At 45.0% G+C, this 24,895-nt stretch overlaps 1 protein-coding gene across 5 annotated transcripts in view; it reads right to left on the reverse strand.

The window, feature by feature from the left end:
• The window catches only part of SLC5A1 (solute carrier family 5 member 1), a 75,659-nt gene that overhangs the window by 47,346 nt on the left and 3,418 nt on the right, over positions 1 to 24,895 (reverse strand). For all 5 annotated transcript variants that reach the window (XM_036738040.1, XM_036738030.1, XM_036738012.1 and 2 more), the window contains exons 2-4: positions 23,019 to 23,090; positions 1,524 to 1,628; positions 702 to 761 (exon numbers count right to left, since the gene is read on the reverse strand). In XM_036738040.1, the coding sequence (XP_036593935.1) occupies positions 702 to 761; positions 1,524 to 1,628; positions 23,019 to 23,090 (237 nt within the window). The remainder of the gene's footprint in view (positions 1 to 701; positions 762 to 1,523; positions 1,629 to 23,018; positions 23,091 to 24,895) is intronic.

Raw genomic sequence — 24,895 nt, forward strand, 5'->3', positions numbered from 1 at the left:
GAAGAGCAGAAGCCAAGGAAAGGAGAAGGCAGATGGTGAGACAAGTACAACCGGTGCATAAAACAAACAGGTGAAGCAACTAAGCATTTAGTAAGGGAAGAGAAGGGACAGCAGGAAGGTTTTGAAAGAAAGTTGGATGGGCAATCTCATGCACATTTACACTCACACTGTCAAGCACACGCCCAAAATCTCTCAGACACAGGCAAAAATTCTGAAACCAGCACTTGGTGCACACTTACACACATTGACACAATCAGAGGTGAGCACCTCCACATTGACACACACGCACACTTGTAAGCGCACTCTCCCACACATTTCCACATATACACCCAAATGCTAAACTGTTGCACTCATTTACAAGCACACTTGTGTGCAGACCACTTTTCTCATGCACACAGACACTCTCTCACTAATTTGTAGCTTCCCCCACACTGACACCAGATGAACCACTTGCCAGGTGTGATGCAGAAGGAATTTTCATCCTGGTAGAAGTTGGACTGTATGGGTTCTGACGTCCTTTCCATCGATGAAATCCTGTGGTTCTGAGCCAGTCAATACCTTGGGAACTCGGGGCCAAAGACTAAAAGCTAAAGTTTCTCTACTGCCTCACTGGGAAAAGTCATGTGCGTTTCCCAGGATTCTACCAGCCCATCTTCAATACTTGCATGTAGGTAACCAAGTCACAGAGTACAAATACTCACCCCAGCCCTGATGTAGATTGGTACAAACACCCAGCCCAGGACAACCACAAGCACAAGGGCCTGAAACCAAGAAGGAAGCCTTTAGAAAACTGAGCAATCTGTCTCCCATCCTGGCCTATGCATTACCTGCAAATCCAATGATCCCAGAGTGTTTCAACTAAGATGGGTCAACAGATATCTTTTGGAATTCAGGACAATATAATTCAGCCTTTCCTTTCCTTTGACTATAAAGAAGCTTAGGGATAGAATTTCTTGGACAGCACATATAGTCTGGAAGACTCCCCATTCAATGGCCCCAGTGGAGACTGGACTTGGTGGGCAATGAAGAAGACTCAGAAGGTTCCACATTCTCAGTAGAGACCCAAGGCTAGCAAGATCTTCTGAGCCCCAGATGAGGCTACATCCTTACCTTTCAAAAACAATCTAATGGAAATATTTAATGATGGAAGGGCCACATCACTGACAAGAGCTGATGGGGGGGGGCAGGTTGTGGGGTCAAAAGAAAGATAAAAGTAGCAACGATATTATTGCAATTTGTTATATGTCACAGGCCAAGTCATTTCTTCTCTGTGCCTTAATTTCCTTCTCTATAAAATGAGGAGCTTTGTCTAAATAAGTTCCCTTTCCAACTCAGACATTCTTGGTTCTAAGGCCCCTCCCAGCTCTGATATTCTCTGTTCTAGGGGCCCTTCTAGCCCTGACCTTCCCTGTTCTAAAGCCAGCTCTGACATCCATATCCTAAGGCCCTCTCAGCTTCAACATTTTCTCTTCTCTATCTGGAGCTGTTCCTCCTAACTCCAACATTCCATGTCTCTTACTCACATTCCATTCAAAGCCTCCTATGGCAATGCCTGATGCTGCTCCAGTCCCGGCCAACCCCACAAAGTGGCCACTGCCAATGTTACTGGCAAAGAGAGAGGCACCAATCTGGAAGAAAAGATGAGTCAAGTCAGAATCCCTCCTGCTGGACCCTCAGAGATCATCTCATGAAAGACCCATTCACTGGAGCTCTGGCCACCATCAAGAGCCATGAAAGAGAGCAAGGACCTGGCCAAGGCAGAGCTCAATTTGGACCTAGGTAATAACCTGGATAGAGAGAACTTGCAGACAATGCTGATCAGAGCTATGAACAGGACTGCGAGAAGGGGAAGGGAGAGGAGCCAGAGAGAAGACATACCATCAGAAAATCTGTGCTTCCTTAGCACCATCCACTGTATCCAGCCCTAGGCTTAGTGAGGCTGCAGAGGCTGCAGCAGAAACCCCCAAGGAACTCACAGTCTCATTGGGAAGAAAAGATGTATGTGTGTGAAACAAGGAACAGGATGAAGCTGTCTTGAGATAAGTGATAAATTGCATGGTTCATGGAGAACACAAGCACACCAAGTTCTAGGTTCTTCTCTGCAACAACTTTATTGTGGGACCTAGGGCTCCCTCTCTGAGCCTCACCTCCCTCTTCTGAAAAATTAGGGAGTTGGATGAGGTGGTCTCTAGTATTGCAGCACCCACTCTTTCTTCCTTCAAGACTCAGGTCAAGCATTAGCCTTTTGTGAAGCTTTTCCTGATCCCCACAGCTGCTGGTATCTTCTCTCTGAATTACCCTGTTCTTAACCACTTTCTATATGTTTGTAATTACTTTCTTTAAAGCTATTCTGAAGATAATTCCATCTGTTCTGCTTGTTGGCCCTGTTAGATTGTAACACCCTTGTGAGTAGGGCTTGTTTCATTCATTGTCTTTATTGTCACAGTGCCTGGCACACAGTAGGTGCTTAATAAATGCCTGTTGGCATTGTACACAACCACAGATATATGGATTCCATGAGGACCAACCCTGACAGACTTCGCTCTTCTCAGCAACACAAGGTGCAAGGACAACTCCAAGGGACTCCCGATGGAGAATGCTATCTATACCCAGAGAAAGAACTGTGAAGTTTGAATGCAGATTGAGGCATACTACATGCTCGCCTTTTTTCTTCTCTTTTGTTTTTGTTTTTGGGGTTCTTTTTTTTGATTATGTTTCTTCTTTCTCATGATTCATTACATTGGTCATAATTCTTCTCCACAACTTGACTAGTGTATACATTAATTCAATGCGAAGTTATACATGGTAGTTATATGAGATTCTATGCCGTCTTGGGGAGGGAGGGCGGAGGGAGGGGAGAAAATCGGGAACTCAAAATTATGTAGAACCGTGTGTTGTAAACTAAAAATAAAAAAAAAATTTAAAAAAAAAAATAAATAAATGCCTGTCGGTTGCTTGTTACTCCACACTCATTCTTCTAGTCAGTACAGGTCCCTGCAGAGGCCATGGTTCAGAGGCCTCTTCTTATCAGTACTGCACCTATCTCTGGCTATTATCTTCCCACTATCACCTTTACTTCCAGATGAATTCTTAACCCTAATGCGAAATTATTAAGGGTGCAATTGCCAGCAATAATTAACCGTCCCCAGTTAATCCCTAATTCTCATGATTCGGTCCAGTGGGAACCATGGACTGTAACCAGCTCTGATGGGAAAAGTCCTCAAGGATTTCCTTTCTCTTCAGCTGCGCATGGTGACAGCTCTGGATCTGGCCAGGGCTTGCTCAGCCAGTTTCATAGGATGGTGGTTCTCTCAGGACTCTCATATGATGTCATGGAAAAAGCGCAGAGATGGAGTGAGACGACCTGAGTTTGAATTCTAGTTCAGCCCTGTGCTGGCTTGTGTCTGTTCTCTGTGTGTTTTGTATATCTCTAAACATTTGTACGTTGTGTCTTTACTCCCCACTCCCATTAGAATGTAATCTCCTGGAGGGCAGAAACTATTTCTTCTCTGTCGTTGTCCCTCAGCACCAAGGACAGCGCCTGCCACGTGGGAGACACTAAATAAATACAAGGGATTGGCTGATTGCTTAGCTCTATGCCCTTAGGTAAGTTACTTCCCCTCTCTGAGTCTGCTTCCTCTTCTCTAAAATAAGGGAGCTGCCTTTAATGATCTCTGAGCTCCTTTCCAGCTCCCACGTCTTGTGATTCTGTGGTAGTTTCTGTCAGTTTTCTTATATGGAGAAATAATAGAGAGATCACAGGAAACCCGGGTTCAAATCCTGCCTTGGGCAATTCCAGCCGTGTGATTGGAAGCCAGTCACATTACCTACTGGAGCCTCAGTTTCCTCATCCTTAGACTGGGGATAATCATGTTTGCAATACCCATGTCACTGGATTATTGGGAGGAAAGGGCTTTGGCAGCCCTAAAGCCTGGCTCTAAAGAAGGGATTTCTTTTCTAAATGTACCTCTCTTCCTTCTTTTGCAGAGGTGGGGGACTATGGGTGTGGAACACTGGATATACTGTCAGACTAAGCTGCATTTGGTTAGTTTCAATGAACTGCTTTGTTTCTTTTTTCTCTTTCATTCTTTGTTATAAGGAATATCCTTCTGGGTAGGAGAGTCAGGAGAGATATATTTAATATATGTCTTATGTATACTTAATATATTAAAGCCTCAAGCTGGGCCTGGAGGCAGAAAATGTGAGTTCAGATCCAGCCTCAGACACTTACTGTGTGACCCTGGACAAGTTGCCTCTGTGTGCCTCAGTTTCCTTAACTGTAAATAATAACATTAGCACCTACCTCCCATGGTTGTCCTGAGGATCAGATGAGGTGATATTTGTAAAATTAGCACATGACAGGGACTCAATAAGTGCTTTTCTCCTTCCCACTTCCCTTAAGTCTTTAACAAATTAAAACTGCACTAAGACTTGGGTACACCTTGGAGTTGGAAATGAAGGTGATTAAAAACAAAAACTACCAAAAATCTTAATTAAAAACAAAATGGCAGACCTTAAATAGGGATGAGAGGCTTTGATAGCTGGCCTTAGCCTTATGATTTTCTGAGGCTCAGAACCCTGGAGTCAGCCTTGATTCTTCCCTCTTCCTTCCCCCCCCCCCCATCAAGACCTTTCCTTCACTATGGCCTTCATATTCATCCCTGTTCATTGCCACTCCCACCCTCCCCCAAATCAGAGAACCATTCCTGTTTACCCAGCTTGTTTTGATAGCCTCTGAAATGAACCTCCTTGCCTCCATGTCTCTTCCCCTCCAATCCATCCTGAATTGACCAAATTTCAGAGTTGGAAGGGACTTAGAGGCACCTAATCCAACCCATACCTGAAAAGATTATCCTTTACAATGCCCCTGTTGAGTAGTCATTCAGCCTCAGCTCGAAGACTTCCAAAGATGGGGAGTTCATGGGGGAGCTAGGTGGCACAGTGAGTAGAGCACCGGCCCTGATGTCAGGAGGACCTGAGTTCAAACCCAGCCTCAGACACTTGACACAGGTACTAGCTGTGTGACCTTGAGCAAGTCACTTACCCCCAATTGCCCTGCCTTCCCCACCCCCTGCAAAAAAAAAAAGATGGAGAGCTCACTGCCTCCCAGCCTGGGAGTTAAGAAGTTTTATCTGATTTCAAGCCTAAATCTTCCTCTTTGCAACTTCGACCAATTACTTCTAGTCCAGCTTTCTGGATTCAGACAGAGAATGTTGCACATCAATGTCTTTCAAATACTTAAGTCAAACATTATGGTATCCCTGAGTCTTCTTTTCTCTGGGCTAAATATTCCCAATTCCTTTCATCGAACCTCTTATGCTATGATCTAGAGGCCCTTTATGAATCCTGGTCACCTTCCTCTGGCCTTTCACCAGCTTATCAACATCCTTCCTAAACTGCAACACCCAGAATGAAGTATGATCGTCCTAACATTGAGGGCAGAGAATGATGGGACTGTCCCCTCCTTAGCTTACTAGAAAATTCACTTTCCTGGCAGCTACATCATGCTACTGACTCAGACTGGACTTACTGTCCACTAAGGCTTCAAACTCTTTCTCGGATGAGCTGCCACCACACCCCTCCTATCTGGTCCCTGTAAAATGGATTTTTAGCACTCAAGGGTACTTTACATCCATCCCTATTAGTCAAGTCAGCAAGCATTTATTAAGAGTCAATTATGCTCCAGGCACTGCACTAAGTCCTGGGGTTATAGAGAAAAAAGACAGTTCCTGACCTCAAGGAGCTCACAGTCTAATGGCGGTGGGAGGAACACCATGCAACTATTTGCAAGCAGGATAGAGACAGGATAAATTGGAGACAACCAACATATAAATTAGATGTCATCTTGTTTAATTCAGTCCACTATTTAACCTTGAAAATCTTCAAGGTCCATCTGACTATATCCAGTTCTGATTACATCATTCCTTGCTCCAAAGTCTCCAATAGCTCCCCTTTTCAGTCATTTTTCAGTCATATCTAACTCTCTGAGACCCCATTTGGTGTTTTCATGGCAAAGATACTGGAGCAGTTTGCCATTGCCTCTTCCAGCTCATTTTACAGAGGAGGAAACGGAGGCAAACAGGATGAAGTTATTTGCCCAGGGTCATGCAAGTAGGAAGTGTCTGAAGCCAGATTTGAACTCAGGGACGTGAGTCTTTCTGATTCTAGGCCCAGCATGCTATACTGTACCACCTACTTGCCCCTCAATATCCCTATGGCTCCTCAACATGGTGGAAATCAGTGCTGGATTAGAAGCCAGGATACCAGGATTCTAAGATTTGCTGTCCCTACCAATTAGTTGTGTCTCCAGGGATAAGTCACATCCTCCCTCTGAACCTGTTTCCTCTTCTGTAAAATGCAAGTGTTTGTAGCTTCAGAGCTAGAAGGAACCTTAGAGGACATTGATTCCAACCCCCTCATTGTACCCATGAGGAAACTGAGGCCAGAAGAGGTCAAGTGAATTGTCCAAGGTTCCACAGTAAGAAGTAGAAGAGGAAGAAATTGAGCCATATGATTCAGCAGAACTATTGTTAGACCAAAGTATCTCTAAAAACCATTCCATCCCTACCATCCTATGGTTTGAGAAAGCAGAGAGTGTAGGGGATGTCACTGAAACTCCTGTACAGCTATATGCTACTTAACTAGAAACTTTCCCCACACAGCCAGGTATTTAAAGACACCTGTTTATGTCTGAGACATGGCATGAAGGTCTTCAGGAGCCTAGGGGCTCTCTTCCCTTGGTTTTCAATCTTGAGCACGCAGAATTCGACAAATCCTTTCTGAAGGGTCATGGCTTTAGAACCCTTAGCCCACACATCAGTTATACAAACCCTTCAGGACCCTGGCCAGTGGCACATCCTCATAGCTTAGTTTTTAGCTTAGACATTAGACCTTCACTGGACTTTGGTGAACTCTCTTGAAGTATTAGAGTTTTAAAGACTCCTAGGTCTAAAGCTGCAAGGGTCTTCAGTGACCATGTAGTTTAACCTCCTCATTTTCTAGAGAAGGACACTGAAGTCTAGGGAGTTTTACCCACAAGATCACAGAGGTAGTAAAGGACTAAGGAAGGCAGCAAGGACAGCTGTTCTGAGACTTACAAAGTTTCTTCCCTCCCTGAATCTCCATCATTCTAGGAGTCTAACTTCCTCATCCCAAGACCTGGCTGCTGCCTCTTCTTGGATACCCAGCCTTTGAAGGCCAAATCAAGCACCACCCAGGACCCAGGCATCCAGGATGCCTTCCATGATCCCTGGTAGTAAATAATGACCTCTGTCTGCCTCCATTTTATCAATTGTAAAATGGGGATAGTATAGCACCTACATTGAAGGGTTGTGGTGAGGATCAAATGAGATATTTGTAAATGTGCTTAGCACAGCATATAATAGGTGCTATATAAATGCTTATTTCCTCCCTCATGTTTAAAACCAAGTGTTCAGACTCCAAATTCAGTGCTTTTTTTCTCAGCATCTGTTCCCCAAGGTCAAGTGGCTGGCTCAGGGTTACACAGTAAGTGTTAATTTGAACTCAGGTCCCCTGACAACAAGTCCAGGAGGCTTTACACATGCCATGCTACCTTCCTCAGATTCTTCCTCCCCTTTCCCCAGACCAGACCCAGACCTAACCCTGACCTCAAGGCCTGGGCTGACCCTCCTAACTCCAGTTGCCACCCAAGCCATGACCCCAGCTATTGACTAACCCTTGTCAGCTAGCTGTGGGTCCCAGTTCTCAGGGAAGAGAAGGCCTCTGTGGTTGTCAGTCAGCTCTCTTCTCCAGTGGTTCATGCTAAGCTGGACCTCTCCCCACCAACCAGGTCTGGGACTTCCCCAAGTCCAAGAAGCACTCTAGTACTCCAATGAGCCCTGGGTACCCCAAAAGGGTCCAAACCAAATAAGCATCCAGATTAAACCTGGAAGGGCTGTCCTCACCCTGCCCAGCTGATCTCAACAAATAGGAACTGAGCTTCAGCTATGTACAGGATACTGTAAGGACCCCAAAAACAATGCAAGGCATGATCACTGCCCCCTACTCCAATTGTGAGGAAAGTGCTTTGCAAATCTGAAAGCCATAGAGTGAGGTTGATTTGGGGGGGGGTGACCAGATCTATGATTTCATTGGTGTAAGGAAACCCTCGGGATGGAAAGTGTAGACAGATCACTGCTTTCTCTGGACCCTGAGAGCTTCAGTGGCTACCCAACTAGTATGTGATTGAGGCAGGATTGGAACCCAAGTCTTTCTGATTCCAAGGACAGCTCCCTGCCCACTATGGTGCACTGCTTTTTATTATGAGAGACAGAAAGGGAGGGAAGGAGGGAGGGAGGGAGAGAGATGGATGGATGGATGGATGGATGGATGGATGGATGGATGGAAGGATGGATGGATGTATGGATAGAAGGATGGATACATAGATGATTGATAGATATACACATTGTTATTGTTGCTAATAATAATAAAGGACATAATACACTCTAGTGGAAGGGACAAAACTGCACATGAAAAGTTAAACAAAGCTATGAGGCACCACTAACAGAAGATGTTGCAGATTAGCATGTGCTAAGAACAGAGGACAGGTTAGTTTTGAGGAGGGAAGACCTAGAGTTCATGTCATTTCTAGGAGGGCAGGTAAAGCCCTCAGAGACATTCCAAATGTTCAGAAATGTAAGTTCCTTTAGGAAGTGACTGTCTCATTTTTTTTAATCTTCACATGCCTAGCATCTCTTACAAAGCACAGCAGGTGCTTATTAAATGCTCACTAAAAGAATTAACGAAAATCTGGAGGTGTATACATGAATACTACCTTCAGGCCTTTCATCACCTCACACCTGGATTGCTGCAGTAGCTTGGGGGGGGGGGGGGGAGGCGGGGTGCCTGCCCACCTCAAGTTTTTCAGTCTATCCTCCATTCAGCTGCCAAGGGGATTTTCCTAAAGCACCAGTCTATGTCACAGCCACACTCAATAAACTCTGGTGGCTTCCTATCACCTCCAGGATGAAATACCAAAAAATCTTTTGGTCTGCAAGGCTCTTCATAACTGAGCCCCCCCTCACCTTTCTTTCTCCTTACTCTTTATACACTTCCCCTGCCCCCCACCATGCACTCTTCTATCCAGTGATGCTGGTCTTCTGGCCATTTCTCACACTCTCCATCTCTCAGCTCTGGGCATTTTCTCTGGCTGTCCTCCATGCCTGGAATGTTCTCACTCCTCATCTCTGCCTCCTTAAACCTTAAATTTCCCCTTCTACAGGAAGCCTTTCCCAACGCTTCTGAATTCCAGTGCCTTCCTTCTGTTAATTATCTCCTATTTGTCCTGTATTTTACTTTGTTTGTACATATTTGTTCACGTGTTGTCTCCCCCATTAGACAGGGAGCTCCTTGAGGGCAGGGACTGTCTTTTATCTTTTGTTGTATCCCCAGTGCTTAGCACAGTGCCTAGCACATAGTAGGCACTTAATAACTGCTAACTGAGTAATTGACTGAACGTAAACTTCTTGAGAATAGAAACTGGCATTTTTGTCTTTTACGTCCAAATGATAATAATTATTATAGGCTTGCAAAGTACTTTACAAATACCTTCTCATATATATAAATATTTGAGCAGTTCTGAAAAACATTTCATTTGTAATGTTGAGCAAGCCATTCAAGAACATGGGTTCAGAGGACATGAATTCAAATTCTGCCTCTTTGTGTGATCCTCGACAAATCATTTGACCTCTGTGGACCTCAGTTTCTTCTTCTTTCAAATGAGGGGTATGAACCAATGGTCACTAAATCTGTGATGCTTGTGATCCTGGGATCGTTAGGGCAGATGGGTGGCACAGTGCATAGAATTCCAGGCCTGGAGTCAGGAAGACCTGTGTTCAAATTCAGCCTCAGACACTTACTAGCAGTGTGACTCTGGGCCTCAGTTTCCTTATCTGTAAAAATGAGCTGGAGAAGGAAATGGCAAACTATTCCAATATCTATGCCAAAAAAAACCCCAAATGGGGTCATGAAAAGTCAGGCACAACTGAACCAATTTAACAACAAAAACATGATCCAGGGACTTCTTGGGGCCCACTTTGAACATTAGGTGAAAACATCAATGGGAAAGGGCTGAGGAATGTTCAGGGTGGGATGTGAACCCCTGGAACGATTCTTATTAAGGTTCCTACAGACCATCTCTTTCAGGAGACCCTGATTTTCCTAACAGAAAACAGGTTAATAGTTTTCTCTTAACCAGATCAAGATGATCACAGCACAAATAGAAATCCAGCAAGGCTGATTTCAGAGCATTGCTTTCCTTTGTTAACATGCTATTCAATGCCATGGTGCCCAAAGTTACCAAGTAATGCCAAATAGTTCCTGGTCCCTGTTGCTAGTGCCATCTTTGAGGAGTGGGATCCTGAAACTCCAGGGGGGAGCTGAAGGAATGGGAGTGGGGATTGGGGAAAGGAAGGGGTTCCCTCCACCCTGGTTCTCTCCTCTTTCCTGTATGGATCCAGACCTGAAAGAAACCTTAAAGACTATCTTGCCCAATCCTTTTTATTTTACAGATGGAAACAGGAGAAACTGAGGTGCAGAGGGGCCAAAGGACTTGTCCAGGTGGTGTCAGAGGTGGCATTTGGACCCATATCCTCCAACTCTAGACTGAGCTCTTTTTCCACCAGACCCTGAAAAATGAGCAGTAGTGATAGCCCCTCCTACCCACTCCCACCCCGGGAAGATCTCCCATAGAATTGCAGGCTTGAGAGTTGGGAGGAAGCTTAGGGACTAAATAATGAGACATCCTCATTTGGCAGTCAGTCCATTAGCCAATTCACATTTATTAAGCTCCTACTATGTGCCAGGTACTGTGCTAAACATAGTCTTTCCTTACTGTTTCTTTCTGAACTTCCCTGAAGTCTAGAAGCCTCATCTGTCTTCTCCATCCCCCTGAATATTCAGAAATGTTATTTGTTTGTCCCACATTGAGCCCTGACTTGCTAACTGAGGAAGCACTGACTATGCAGGCAAAGGGCCCAAGTTCATGTCCTGTCTCCTGGGAAGAAATTGATTTGAAAAATAGAAGAGGCGAGATATCCAGGAACATTGGGATTCAAGTCCCACCTGTTCTACATAATCACCCCGGGGATCAGAATCGCAAGCCACAGTTTAAAAAGAGCTGAAGGGGAAGGGGTCGCGAGTAGAGAGTTTAAGAAGCCTCAGGTTAGATGACATTTAAGTGCTGGAATCTGATGACTTTAAAGTATCTCTACTTACAGTGACATTATGAAAACTGATAAAATTATGGAATTTTCATAAAAATGATTTGATTTTCTCAAATAGCATGTATGAATGAACGGAAAAGCAGTCATGAAGTTCCTTCTGTGTGCCAGGAACTCTGCTAAGTATTGGAAATACAACAGCAAAAAGGAGACAATCCTGTCCTAAGGAGCTTATATTCAGATAGGGAGCAACACATAGAGGGGAATGGTAAGGAAAGAACACAATTGTGTCTAGGAAATCGTTGGATTAATGAGGAGAGCCAAAGGGCTTGAGTTAATTTGATTAACGAATAAAATGTTCGCAGGAACATAATGCATCCCACCCCAAACCATCCTCAGGGTACGACTGAGTCCACTGTCACTTCAGGTTGTGTCCTGGACGCTCGCTACGCGCAATCTGGGCAAACACAGTGGTTGTCACCAGCTCGTCGCAGCTTCCTTGTTGCAGACCAACTTTGAAGCTGCTGCTTACACAAAGTAACAGAGCTCTCCAGGGTTCCTGTTTCACATACTCGCCCAGACCAAGCGCTTGAAGGTTTTGAGGGAGAGAGGACGGGTTCAGTTGAAGGGTGATCATGGAGAAGAGATATTGGAGTTTTTGTTCTATATTTCGGTGAGTTAAAAAAAAAAGTAGGACTTTGGATTGCAGTCATAGAATCATAGCATTTAGGGCTGAAAGAGACCTTAGGAGATGCCTGGTAAAATCTATTCATTTTGCAGATGAGAAAACTGAGGCTCAGATGAAATGCTTTGCTCCATAGCATAGAGCTGAGGCAGGATTTGAATACGGGTCTTGTGCCTTTAATTCTGTTCTCTATTCAGTTGCACAGTGAGATTCCCAGCTAACTGTGTGACCATTTCCCCAAGCGGGGGCTAGGTGGCATAGTGCTCAGAGAGCTGGGTCTGAAGTTAGGGAAGACCTGAGTTCAAATGTGACCTCAGACACTCGCTGGCTGTGTGACCCTGGGCAAGTCACTTGGCCTTGTTTGCCTCAGTTTCCTCGTAGGTAATATGTGGATAAGTAATAGCACCTTCCACTCAGGGTTATTGTGAGGATCAGACGAGATAAGCATGAAGCACTCAGCACGGTGCCTTTCATGTAGGAAGCACCCCATAATTAGCCACTGTTATTACTGATCTCTTACGAGCAAAATGCAAATAACGGTATATACACTATTTACCTCACTTGATTGTTGTGAGGAAAACCATAAAATAAAAGTTATTACTAGTGCCCCCCGAAAAGAGGGTGACCTTGGGTGACCTTGGGCCAGTTATTTCTGCTCAGGCCACAGTTTCCTTCTCTGTAAAGTGAGGGTATTAGACCGTCTGAGTTCTCAGGGCCCTTCTAGCTCTAGAACAGTGGTTCTGTGTCCTTGAGTTGGACCTTTCCTCGCTCTGTGCCTCAGTTTTCTTATTTGTAGAAAGAACGGCTTAGCCTAGATGACCTCTGAAGTCCCTGCCAACTTTAGACCAGCGGTCCTGCCTGGGCAACCTTGAAGAAGTAGCTCTCCCTTCCTGGGTCTCGGTTTCCTCATCTGTAAAATGAGGAGGGGGTTCACTAGACAACCCCTGGGGTAGCTGTCCAGGTTTTCTATCATTTGAACAAATCTCCTTTTGAAGGCTAATATTTTGGGCAGCATTATCCTTTGACCTTGGTCTAAAATTCACAGAGGGTCACCTAGCAATCAATCCTTCTACCAACAAGCATTCATTGAGTACTTACTGGGTACCTAAGACATAGCTGCACACAGAATAGGTGCCTAATAAATGCTTCTTGGTCAGTTGACTGACTCTCTGTGGTGGGCTGGGAAGATGACAAGGTGGAACCTATTCAGGATATTTTCATTTCTGAGCCTTGAATAAATATTTAGACACCAGCTCCAGAAGCCAAAACTATGTTTTTCTGCTTACTCTGGGGCAGGTAACTCCCTCCTCAAGACAATAGCTGGATTCTACTCTGGCAGATTCCACCCTTCATGAACACCTCACCTCCTCAAAGAGCCAAAAGGTTAGGAACTCAGGAAACTGGAATTTTGCCATCAGCTTGGGGACAAAACACACACAGAGTAACAATGCAAAGAGTCATGGGAAGAAGCTTCAAAAAGGTCTATTTAGCCATGACATCAGGAAAAACTTCGTAACCATCAGAACTATATGAAAGAGGAACTGGATGCCTTGAGAAGTAGTGAGTTCACTGTCACTGGAGGTCTTCAATTGAAGACTGAAAACAAGGGCTTGAATTGAGTTGGCCACCAAGGCCCCTTCCTAACTCTGAAATTCTGTGATTCTGTAATTCAGGTTTCCAGGAAACTACAACTAGGAGCTTATTAGTGTGAATAACAAATTCCACGAAGTAGTCAAATTATTCAAGTTCATACTGAATATTTCCATTGGGCTGGAACCAAGTACCATGTTTTACATAATCATAACTTAGAATAGTGTAAATGAAAATGCATGCAATCACTTCTGCAGATTTCTTATTCACACCAATTGAGACCTGGCTGCATAATTTTGTCATCAGTGTGGTTACACTCACTCTAACTTAGAAAATGATCTTTGACACCTTCCAGACCCCTTATGGTTGAACAAGGCTTTGCTTCTTCCTTTCTGTGGGGTTTTGACCAAGCTGCACAGTAGAAGACAGATTCTCAAAGGGCCCACTTTTTGGATGCTTCAAAGCGGGGGTCTCTAAGCCTGCTGGGTGGAAATTCTAAGGGATATAGCACATATACTGCCCCCTAGTGTGTCCCGTAGAATAACACTAGACCATATACAAACAAAGGCCTCCCCAGTGGTGTTGACAGCCTGGCCTTCTTCCAGCAAGATGCCCTAGAAGAGTTGGGTCCCTGGAGAATGGGAATGGAGCCACATGGCCAAGCGGTCCAAGGAACAGGTCAGACAGGGAGTGAGGCAATGTTACTGCCAGCCAGCTAGTGGAGGGAATGCCCAGCTTAGCAACAACTCTCTAAGGATGAGAGCCAGCATCCAGGCCCGAATCACGTCATGCTGGCTCAGTCCATGTGGCCCCATTGAGACCCTAGTGTCTGAAGCCACTCTTGTTTGTGGGCTCAGGAACAGAAGAGCCATGGGAAGGAGAAAAAGAGTCCTGGACTGGGAAGCAGAAGGCCTGAGCTCTAGTCTTAACTACTGTGTGATCCCGGCTGACTCGATTAAACTCCGTGAACCTCAGTTCTCGGGCTGTCCAGCTCTAGACTAGTCTCTCTTAGGATCAGGTAGAAACTTCTCTGTCTGGCATTTCTTCACAGGGTTGCTAAGAGGGAAAGAGAAGCCAGGCAGTGCCAAGACATTGGAAAAGTGTGGATCGACACAAATTAAGAACAATGATGAGAATTATATTGGGTTACCGTGGAATAAATAGCATCAGCTGCTGAACAATGCACGAAGGCGGCAGAAGGGCTGCGGATTTGTAGCAGTCAGAGGAAATCCCCCAGCATGGATGGACAGAATGGAGTTCTTGGGTGCCACTGAGACCTCAGCAGGGAGGGGCAAACACAAAGAAAGCTGCACCAAGATCCAAAAGCCAGAAGACTGGAGGTCACATTCATGGTGACCATCCAGGCAAGAAAAACAGGGCTGGGGACAAAGATAGAAACCTGATGGCATCTCAGAGGGAGGGACAGAAATCCTATTATTCTGCTTGGTGTGTGAAAATAAATTGATTGAAATGTAAACAGTACCCAAGCCAATTTGTCTGCCTGGGCTGGTGTTTGACACAATAAATTCCTTCGAAAACATTTAGAGATAAATAAGTGGCAGAATGCATAGAGTATCAGGCCTGGAATCAGGAAGCCCTGAAGTCCAAATGTGGCCTCAGACTGTCTATGTGACTCTGGGCAAGTCACTTCACCCTGTTTGCCTCAGTTTCTTCATCTGTAAAATAAACTGGAGAAGAAAATGGCAAACTATTTCAGTATCTTTGCCAAAAAAAATCCCAAATGGGGTCACAAGGAGTCAGGACTGAAAAACATTCTGAGGAATTATCAGAACCTCAACCAAACTTCAAACAAAGCAGAGAACTGATCTAGGAAGAGCATGTTTACCTTTATCCAATAAGTGGTGAGTGAAGCATGAAAGAATAATGCCAGGCATCTTTGTTGGGCAGAACAATTCCAGATTGGAGAACCCTTGTCCAAAGCCTTGGGAGCCAGCCTCCCCCCTACACCCCTACCAGCACCCCCTAGTCTTTTGGTGTTATCATCCTCACCAATAAACCCCCAAGCTTCAGGCCCAGGGAGAAATCTGGAGGGATTGGGCCACTGTTGGGTAAAGGCCTTGGGCCTTTGGATCTATGTGACATCATGTTGGGAGGCCCTAAGGACCCTGCTTCTCCCTCCCTTGTGACTGACTCCCAGGGTACCTATGTCTGCCTTGTCTTTCCTGCTCCCAGCTGAACTGATAGAAGAGGAGAAAAATTCATATCCTGCCCCCTTCCCCCACCTTAGCCTGCCTAGCCTTCTTTCTTCCAATCAGCCAGCATTTATTAAATGTATTAAGCATCTAATATGGGCCAACCACTGATGATATAAAGGGAAAAGTGAAACTATCCCTGCCCTCAAGAAGCTTCCATCCTATTGGGAGACACAATATGCACACAGTTATGTTCACCTCAGCAGATTGTCTCTTACTTATATCCCTGCTGGAGAGACATTATGTTATAGTGGAAAGTGTCCTGGATTTGTAACCAGAAGACCTGAGTTCGAGTCCCTGCTCTGCAGCTTAAAGGCTAGCTGGGTACCCTTTGGCAAGTCACATCCCCTCCTTGGGATTCAGTTTCCTCACCTATAAAGTGATGGGTTTGGATTTAATGATCTGCCTCTAAGGGCCTTCCTGCTCTAAATTTATACTCCCACGATCCCTCACTCCCATAAAGTTCCTGATGGCTCCCCTCTCTTTGATTCCCCCCGGGCCAGTGCCACCCTCAGGGGGGTCAGTGAAGAAGGTGCACTCAGTTACACATTGCTACAAACAAACTCCCACATTAACCCTGGTTGTCTTTGTTTGCTCCCCCCTGGAAATCATTTGCTTGTAGGAAGCAAAGGTTAACAAAGGTCTCCTGCTCTGTGAGGAAATAAAAGAGCGTGAAACACAGGGACCCCTCTGAAGGATGGATGAACAATGGCAGAGAGAGACCAGCCCACTTACACACTCTACTTCCCCTAGGTGTTGATCAGGTGCCTGGGACAAGGTTTACCTTGGAATGTGCTTCACTGTTTAGCCGCAAGTCATGTTTTAAAGAGGATTAAGAAAATGGCACACATAAAAAGTGATGCCTGAAAATAATAAATCAGGGAGGGACTGCTCCAAAGAGGTTCAGATGTCATCTTACAGAAAGAGTCAATTGGAAAATTATAAAATTCTGGAGAAGATGTGGGAAAATTGGAACACTATTGCATTGTTGGTGGAGTTGTGAACTGATCCAACCATTTTGGAAAGCAATTGGGAACTATGCCCAAAGAGCAATAAAAATGTGTATACCCTTTGACCCAGCAATACTATTTCTAGGGCTGTATCCCAAAGAGATCATACAAGTAGAAAAAGGACCCATATGTACAAAAAAAAATTTATAGTAGCTCTCTTTCTGGTGGCAAAGAATTGGAAATCAAGGGGATGTCCATCAATTGGGGAATGGCTAAACAAATTGTGGTATATGAATGTAATGAAATGCTATTATGCTATAAAAAATGAGGAGCAGATTCATTTCATAGTAACCTGGAAAGACTAATATGAACTGATGCTGAGTGAGGGGAGCAGAACCAGGAGAACATTATACAAGATTACAGACACACGGTATCTCTGATGACTCACTTTGATAGGCTTGCTCTTCTCAGCAATGCAAGGTTCTAACACAGCTCCAAAGGACTCATGATGGAAAGAGCTATCCACATCCAGAGAAAGACTTAGGGAGTCTGAATGCAGATTGAAACAAACTATTTGCTCTCTCTCTTTTTTGTTTTGTTTTGTTTCTTCTTTCTCATGGTTCATTTCATTGGTTATAATTCTTCTTTACAACTTGACTATTGTGTAAATAAGTTTAATGCTAAGGTAGATGTAGGACCTATGTCAGATTACATGCCATCTTGGCGGGGGGGGGAAGTGGGGAGGAGAGGAAGGGAGAGAAAATTTGGAACTCAAAAACTAAAGATAAAAAATATTTTTTTTAAAAAAAAAAAGGATTCGCTTTAGGATTCTTCTCTTTTTTAATATTATGCCTCTCTAAGGAACATTTCAAATACGATTCAGTGAAGAGGGACCTTGGGTGAATCATTTGATTTCCATGGGACTTAGTTGTAAAATGAGAGGGTTGGAAGCGAGGACTTCTAAGCCCTAGATCAATGATTCTACGATATCCCTGTGCCTCAGTTTTCTTATATGTGAAATGTAGTCATTGTACTTGATGGCTGATAAGGTCTTTTCTCACTCTGGGATGCTGTGATTGTAAGGCGAACTCCTGTTTTTGCTCCTGGTCCCTCCTCGGCTCTCCCCACCCAATTCCACAGTTCACTGCCCCCGGTCTCTTTCCAGTGGGCAGGAGAAAATGGGAGTTGGTGTAGAATGGAACCCCTCTGCACTGCTTCAGAGGACAGCAGGATTGGAATGCTGAGTTACCTGGAGAACTGGCTCAATGCTCCACTTGGGTTGGCCCGTTCTGATAAATATACAGACAATCTATCTATCTCTCTCTGATTATCTGTATGTGTCTACATACATGTATGGGTGTATGCATGTATATTTACATGTATGTATTATAGATCATATGTAATAATTATATATAATGTCATGTTCACTTAAATGATAAGTAAACATACATGCACAGAGACAGAGAGACAGAGACTAGTCCAAGGAGCAGCTGATTCAATCATTTGGGCCATGACCACTCTCCCCCATTTGTCCCCTTGTCTTCACTCACGAAGCCACTGCTCTGCTTCAGACCCTCATCTCTTGCCAGGCCCATTGTAATAACTTCCTAATTGGTCTCCTTGCCTCTGTCCCTTCCCTCTCCAATCCAGCCTCTCCGCCGCTATCCTAACGATCTTCTAAAACACAGGTCTCCCAAGGTCACCTTGGATTCCTGATCTGAGCTCGCTTCATTGGATCTTTCCTCATTCTCCTCAGAGTTGAATGAGAAGAGTGTTGGGGGAGGAGGAAGGAAGGCGAAGGGAGAGATGGATAGCTGGCTATCTCAGGGCTCTGGTCAGTCAAAGTTTTAGTGTGTGAATGTCCGGACATCACTTCATCATCTGATCAGGACTGAATCTGTCATAGGAAGATTTGCAGAGCTACGGAAGGGATGAATAGACACACTGTCGTTAACTTCTCTTTCACAGAATCATGGAGCCAAAGAGAGCCTCTGAGCTCAGTTAGTCTAACCCTCTCATTTTACAGATAAGGAAACAGAGTCTCACAGAGGAAAAGAGGACCTGCTGGTCCAGGAGAAGACCAGCAAAGTCTGTGCTGCAAAAAGTCAGGCATGCATCCTAAAGCTAGGACAAGGGAAGCAAAATTATGCTGAAGGGGTCAGAAGACCTGAGTTCGAATCCCAACTCTGCCACTGACTCGAAATAGGACCCTAGCCAAGAAATTCCCCCTCCAAGGGTCTGTTTCCTCCTCTGTGAAATGGGGAGGTTGAATTCAATGACCTCTGGAGTCCCTTCCTGCACCAGATTTACAATGCTGCGAATGTGGACCAGGGAGAGGGGACAATGCTCCTGGTATCGTCATCTGTCCCTGACCCTAATAGGAACAGCTTCAGCACTTTACATTGACACACCAGAGACCTATGATTTCCCTGAAAGGGATGTCAGATCCCTCTAAATCCAGGGTTCTATGTAGATAGACAAGGAAAGGATGACAGCCTGCTCGATCTTCTGACATTTTCTCTCTTTTCAGATGAGGAAATCAAGGCCAATATTAAGTGACTTGCCCAAGGTCACGCAGGCGTTAAGCATCAAAGGAATTCTTACCCACCATGGGAGCTGAGGAAGCATGGCCTCATCCCTGTGCTCCCTTTCCTGGGTCAAGTTCACACAAACAGGGTGTAGGGATATAGACTCACAAACTAACACCTCCAGTCCCCTCCATTCAAACTTGGGCATGGGGTCACTTAGAAACCAATTGAAGGAGGCTGCTGTTCTCTAACCTTTCCCAAGAGGCAATTGCCCTCTGATGCTCACAGCCAAAGAAGGAGACAGAAGGCTCGATCACACAACAGGGCTCATCCACAGGGAAAGGAAGATGCCACCGCTGGGTTTTCATGACACCAAGGCTCTGGCCAGGCTGGTTTCTTCCCAGAACTGGCTGAATCTGTTCTATAATCTGGCATTGTCAAGACCAAGCCTTTGAGATGACAGAGTGAACACAGTTTAGTCGTCAAGGTCCAGCCCTAATAAACTAATCCTGGACATTTTTTTGCAAGATGAAATAGGGAGACAATTACAATTAATGCCCTAGGAGAAAACTACAGAGAAGAAACTCTGCAAATGTTTATTAAATTCCTGCTACATGAAAGGCTCTGGACCTAGCTAAAGAGAGACATGACCCACATCTGACTTTCAAGGGGTCTTAAATCTAATGGTTGGGGGATAGGAAGTGGACAAGGGCATTGGCAAGTATGGCATAACGGAATGTGGGCCAAGTACAAAAGAAAGATCAGGGTCAAATACCTGGCAGCTGAATTCAGGCAAAAGGCAGCGGACAGAGGCTTAAACACACTTCTCTCCTGGCACTAAACACTGCCTTTGCTGCTGAGATGCATGGTCACTGTGTCAGTGGTTTTGCTTGGATGGTTTTCAGCATAGCAGGGAGTGCTTAGGGATTTGGGGAGGGGAATATCAGGAAATGTCTTCAGCATAAAAAAACAAAGGGCATAGATTAAACTCAAAAAATTATAATTGAGCTTCTCCATGTCACACTAATCACCAATCCAACCACACTTCAGTGTGAGATCATGGAAAAAGTGCTGGGACGTAGAACCCGGGTTCTGTCTCCATGACTCTGGACACCTCACTTCCCCCCTCTGTCAATCTCAGTTTCCTTGTCTGTAAAGTAGGGGGAGGGGGCTTGGACGAGATTAATTCTGAGACGTCTTCCACCTCGTGATCTATAAACCTATGGCCTCCCTGGGCCTCAGTTTCTCCATATATAAAATGACTGAGGTCCTCTCCAGCTCCAGAGTTACAGTCCTATGAGTCCATGACAGTGAAGTCTCACTCCCTGTGTGACCTGGGAAAATCTCTTAACCTTTTTGAGTTTCAATCAGCTAGATTCACTGAACTGGAAATCAAGAAGCCCCTTAGCAAGCCTCTCTCAGTCTCAATTTCCTCATCTGTAAAGTGGAGCTAATAAGGGCACCTGGTTGTAGTGAGGATCAGATCTGTGTTGAGCACTTTGCAGCCCTTGGAAGGCTAGGGGAATAAGAGCTATGATTATTATTCCAGTTTTCTCTTCTATAAAAATGGGGAGAATGGGGGCATTTACTGTGGGACTCAAATAAAATAATGTATGTAAAACTCTTTCCAAGTCCAAAAGCATTACCTACATGTAGCTAGCTGGGACAAGGAGGAGAAAGAGGAGGAAGAGGAGGAGGAGGAAGAGGAGGAGGAGGAGGAGGAGGAGGAGGAGGAGGAGGAGGAGGAAGTCAGTCCAGAAGCCAGGGTCAGGCTCTTCACTTTGTCACACGGACTTGGCCATCAGGATGATCAAACCAGCTGAGCAAGTGGGCACAGCCTTGAGGCTCTGGGGAGCTGGCCTCCCTCTGCCCACGAGCACCAATACCCACTCGGGTCCCCAACATTTCCAGAATAAGGCCCAGGTGTCATTCCCAGAACAAGAAGGGACCTTGATGACCATCTAGTCCGATGCTGTTGTTTTTCACAGGAGAAAAGTGAGTCAGGGAGGAGAAGGGGCTCCCTAAAGTCTCTTGCCTAATAGCAATCCATCAAAGTAGATTTGGAACCCAGGTCTTCAAGTCCCAGGGCTGGAGCTCTGGCCAATTCTCCTCTGCCCACTCTATTTGGTACATGTTATAGCATTCTAGTCACCTGCTTGCTGCTCTACACTCTTCACTATTACTCATTGTCTTCTCCCTTCCTCATCCTCTCAGTTACAAGTCTCAGGACAATGTCTAAACCCAGGCAACCAGTGGGTTTGATCAGTTAGGCCCAATCCAATCCAAAAACTTCAGTCAAATCAGCCACATATTTAACTGACCCCGACTGATTATTTAATTAAATCGATTGAATCTGGATAAGATAACCAAACAAATAATGATGAGCAGACCCAAATGAGAGGATGTCACCTCTTCCTCATCTCTCTACATAGAGCCCTGGTTTTAGATTCTTGATTATAATCCTAAATCTCAGATAAGGTCCTGGCCAACTCCGAATCCTATGGTCCTAACAAAATATAGAAATAGTTAATGTTGGAGGGGCTGTGGAAAGACAGGCATTCTAATATGCTCTTGGTAAAACCATTAATTAGTTCTTCCATTCTAGACAGCAATTTGGAATTATCCCCCCCAAAAGTGACTAAAATGTTCATATACCCCAAAGAGGTTAAAAAAAACAGAAAGAAATGTCACATAAACTACCCACTTCCATACAGAGGAAAGGTGGACTCAAAATGCAAAATGAGAAATATATTTTAGACGTGGCTGACCCATGGACTTTTTTGCTTTATTATGCTTTTTGGTTTCAACGACTGCACTTTTTAAAAAAAGGAAAGGGGGCAAGGGAATTTAGGGGGTGGGGAAGTAACAATAGTGTTGCCCTTAAAGAAGAAAAGTGGCCATTGGAACATTTTTTTTCAATGCATAGAAGAAAAAGGAAGGACGTTAAGAAGAAAACACAGAAAAGCAAGACAGATTTGAAAGTAACATGTTGAATTTATTTTATATATTTTTAAAAGCAAGATGTATATAATAGTAATTTACTCTTTTTGGTCTCCTTTGTACATAGAAATTCACTGTTCGTGGGGATTTTATTCAATTCAATTTCTTTTTAATATTTTTTTAGAAAAGAAAGGCCTCACATACACCAAAATGACCATACCAGCACTTTTTGTGGTATCAAAGAGCTGGAAACAAAGTGTCTGCCCCTTGAATGGCGAATGGCTAAACAAGTTACCATACATGAATAAAGTGAAACATTAACACACTGAAAGAGTAGTTAATAGGAGGCTTACAGAGAAGCATGAGAAGACTTACAGGAACTGATGCAAACCCAAAGTAAACAGAACCAAGAAAGCGTTCTCTGTGGCAACCACAACAATGTGAACAAAGAGACAAAAATGAATGCCACAAATTGGCCTTGGAGAAGATGTGAGAAAACGCAGCTCATCCTTTTATTGGAGATGTGGGGCAGAGGCAGGGTGAGGGAGGGGGTATGAGTGTGGAATGTTGCTAGCCAATGTGTCTGTTGGCTTTGCTAACCCGTATCTTTCTTTTTACTGTTGTTGTGACAAAGGAAATCTCTCTGGCTGGAGAGGAAGGGATGGATTCAGAAATGAAAAAGATATAAAGACAGAAGTCATCAACAGAAACTTTTATAATGATAAGTCCTGTGGTCCTGAAATCACCTATGGATAGGAAAGGGGTGCTCACATGCTGAGGTTCAGATGTACCCAACGGAGCCAGGCCTGAGGGGCAGGAAGGCACCAATGCCCACACAGACAAGAAGCAGATGGATCCTTTAGAACCGAATAAGTTGAAACACAGAGGGGGTCGATCCTTTTTAACTAAGGACCATCTCTGGTAACACTCACCGGCCACCACACCATACTCCGGCCTGCCAGGAAGAAGCCTCCAACAGTCCCACGATTGGTTGACAGCATGGCCTAGAAGGATAAGACCAGAAGAATCTGATGAAATCCGCAGAAAGAACACCTCCTTCCCATTCCATATCACACCCCACCTCGACTCCACAAAATCCCTCATGGAGGTGTGGAGGTGAACACAGGTCTTCAAAGGCTACACCAATTGAGCATGGGTCTTCACAGGTCCTACCAAACCAGAAGGGCTTCAGGCACAGACCTGGCAATAGACAATTTTGTCTGCTGGCCAGTAGCTAGCTAAGTCAAGCACAGAGGGGCTCATCTCCAGGAGGCCATGAATTGTTCTGGTTTTGCAGGAACAGTGCTAAATGGTAGAAAGAGGGCAGAGACTGTCTTTTACTTTTCTGTATATCCCCAGTCTTGTTGTGCTTGGCACGCAGTAGGTGCTTAATAAATGTTTATTGATTGACTGACTGGCCTCCACCTGTGGACTCTTAGACATTCCCATTAAGAAACAGGGCTCACCAAGGGAGCAAATTAGATCAACTTTGGAATCATTGGTGTGAATGTTAGCCAGGGAAACCCTTTATGTAGGGAGAAGCCAGGATGTGGATCCGTGTGGGTACAAAGGCCCTTCCCCCAAGAAGTTGGGGTACTCAGAAAGAGCTAGAATGTCACTGGTACCTCATCATTCTGCTTCCCTTCAGGATGGAAATCCAGTGTCCCCTCCACTAGAAGGCTTTCTCCATTTCTTTTCTGGGAAGCCTGGCTTCCATGCCCTGACATCCTCTGTTCTGAGGCCCCTCCTAGCTCTGCCATCCCCTGTTCTAAGGCCCCTCCCAGCCCTGACATTCCATATCCTCAGTCCTCTTAGACTCTAGGTTCAGATATCTATCCATTGTACCACAGTAGGGACCAGGCATTGTGCATTACACAGATTGTTTGGGTGTTTTTCAATCATGTCTGACTCTCCATGACCCAGTTTGGGATTTTCTTGGCAAAAATACTTTGCCATTTCCTTCTCCAGCTCATTTTACAGAGGAGGAAACTGAGGCAAACAGGGTTAAGTGACTTGCCAAGGTCACACAGCTAGTAAGTGTCCAATGCCAGATTTGAACTCAGGAAGATGAGTCCTCCTGACTTCAGGTCCGGCACCCTAGACTAGTAGAAGACAACTAGTAAATATAAATTTGATTGAATTCTCTTTTCTCCCACCTATGTGCCTTTGCATTGGCTGTTCCCATGCCTGGCTTGGTCTCACCCCTCAATTCTTGAGCCTCATCTCCAATGCCACCTTGGGCAGGAAGCCTTTCCCAGGCTCCCAGAACTAGGCCCTTCCCTCCCAGCTGACCTTCCATGGACTCCATGAATCTAATACTCATGTCATCTCCTTTCACAGGAGGTCCATGAGGGCCTTGAACACAGTAAGCACTTAATAAATGCTTGTTCACTGACTGACTATCTCCTCTGGGCCTCCCTCTTCCTTCCCATCCCTTCATGCATAGACTCTCAGATCTGTCAGGCTACCAAACCAGTATCTCCCACTACCTCCCAGCATTGCCGCCTCTTCCCCAGGGCCACACAACTCCCACCCCCGTTCACTTCATTGCCAGCCAGCCCAGTACATCAGAGTGAAGCTTCCAAGCCAACGGGTCCTCAGTCCCTCCTCCCTCTGATTCCTCCTTCCTCTCACTGCTCTCCTCCTAATGCACAGTCCAAAGAGTGCTGCATTTGAAATCATGGGGCCAGGCTTTGAACCCTGGGTCTGCTACGTATCCCCTAGGTAGCCTTGGCTCCCTTCCCCAGCCTCCCTGGGCCTCAGTTTTCCTCCTCTGTGAAATGGACAGATTGGACTCAGTGACTTCTCA

Source organism: Trichosurus vulpecula, chromosome 1 (genome assembly GCF_011100635.1).
Source record: "Trichosurus vulpecula isolate mTriVul1 chromosome 1, mTriVul1.pri, whole genome shotgun sequence".
Classification (NCBI taxonomy): Eukaryota; Metazoa; Chordata; class Mammalia; order Diprotodontia; family Phalangeridae; genus Trichosurus; species Trichosurus vulpecula.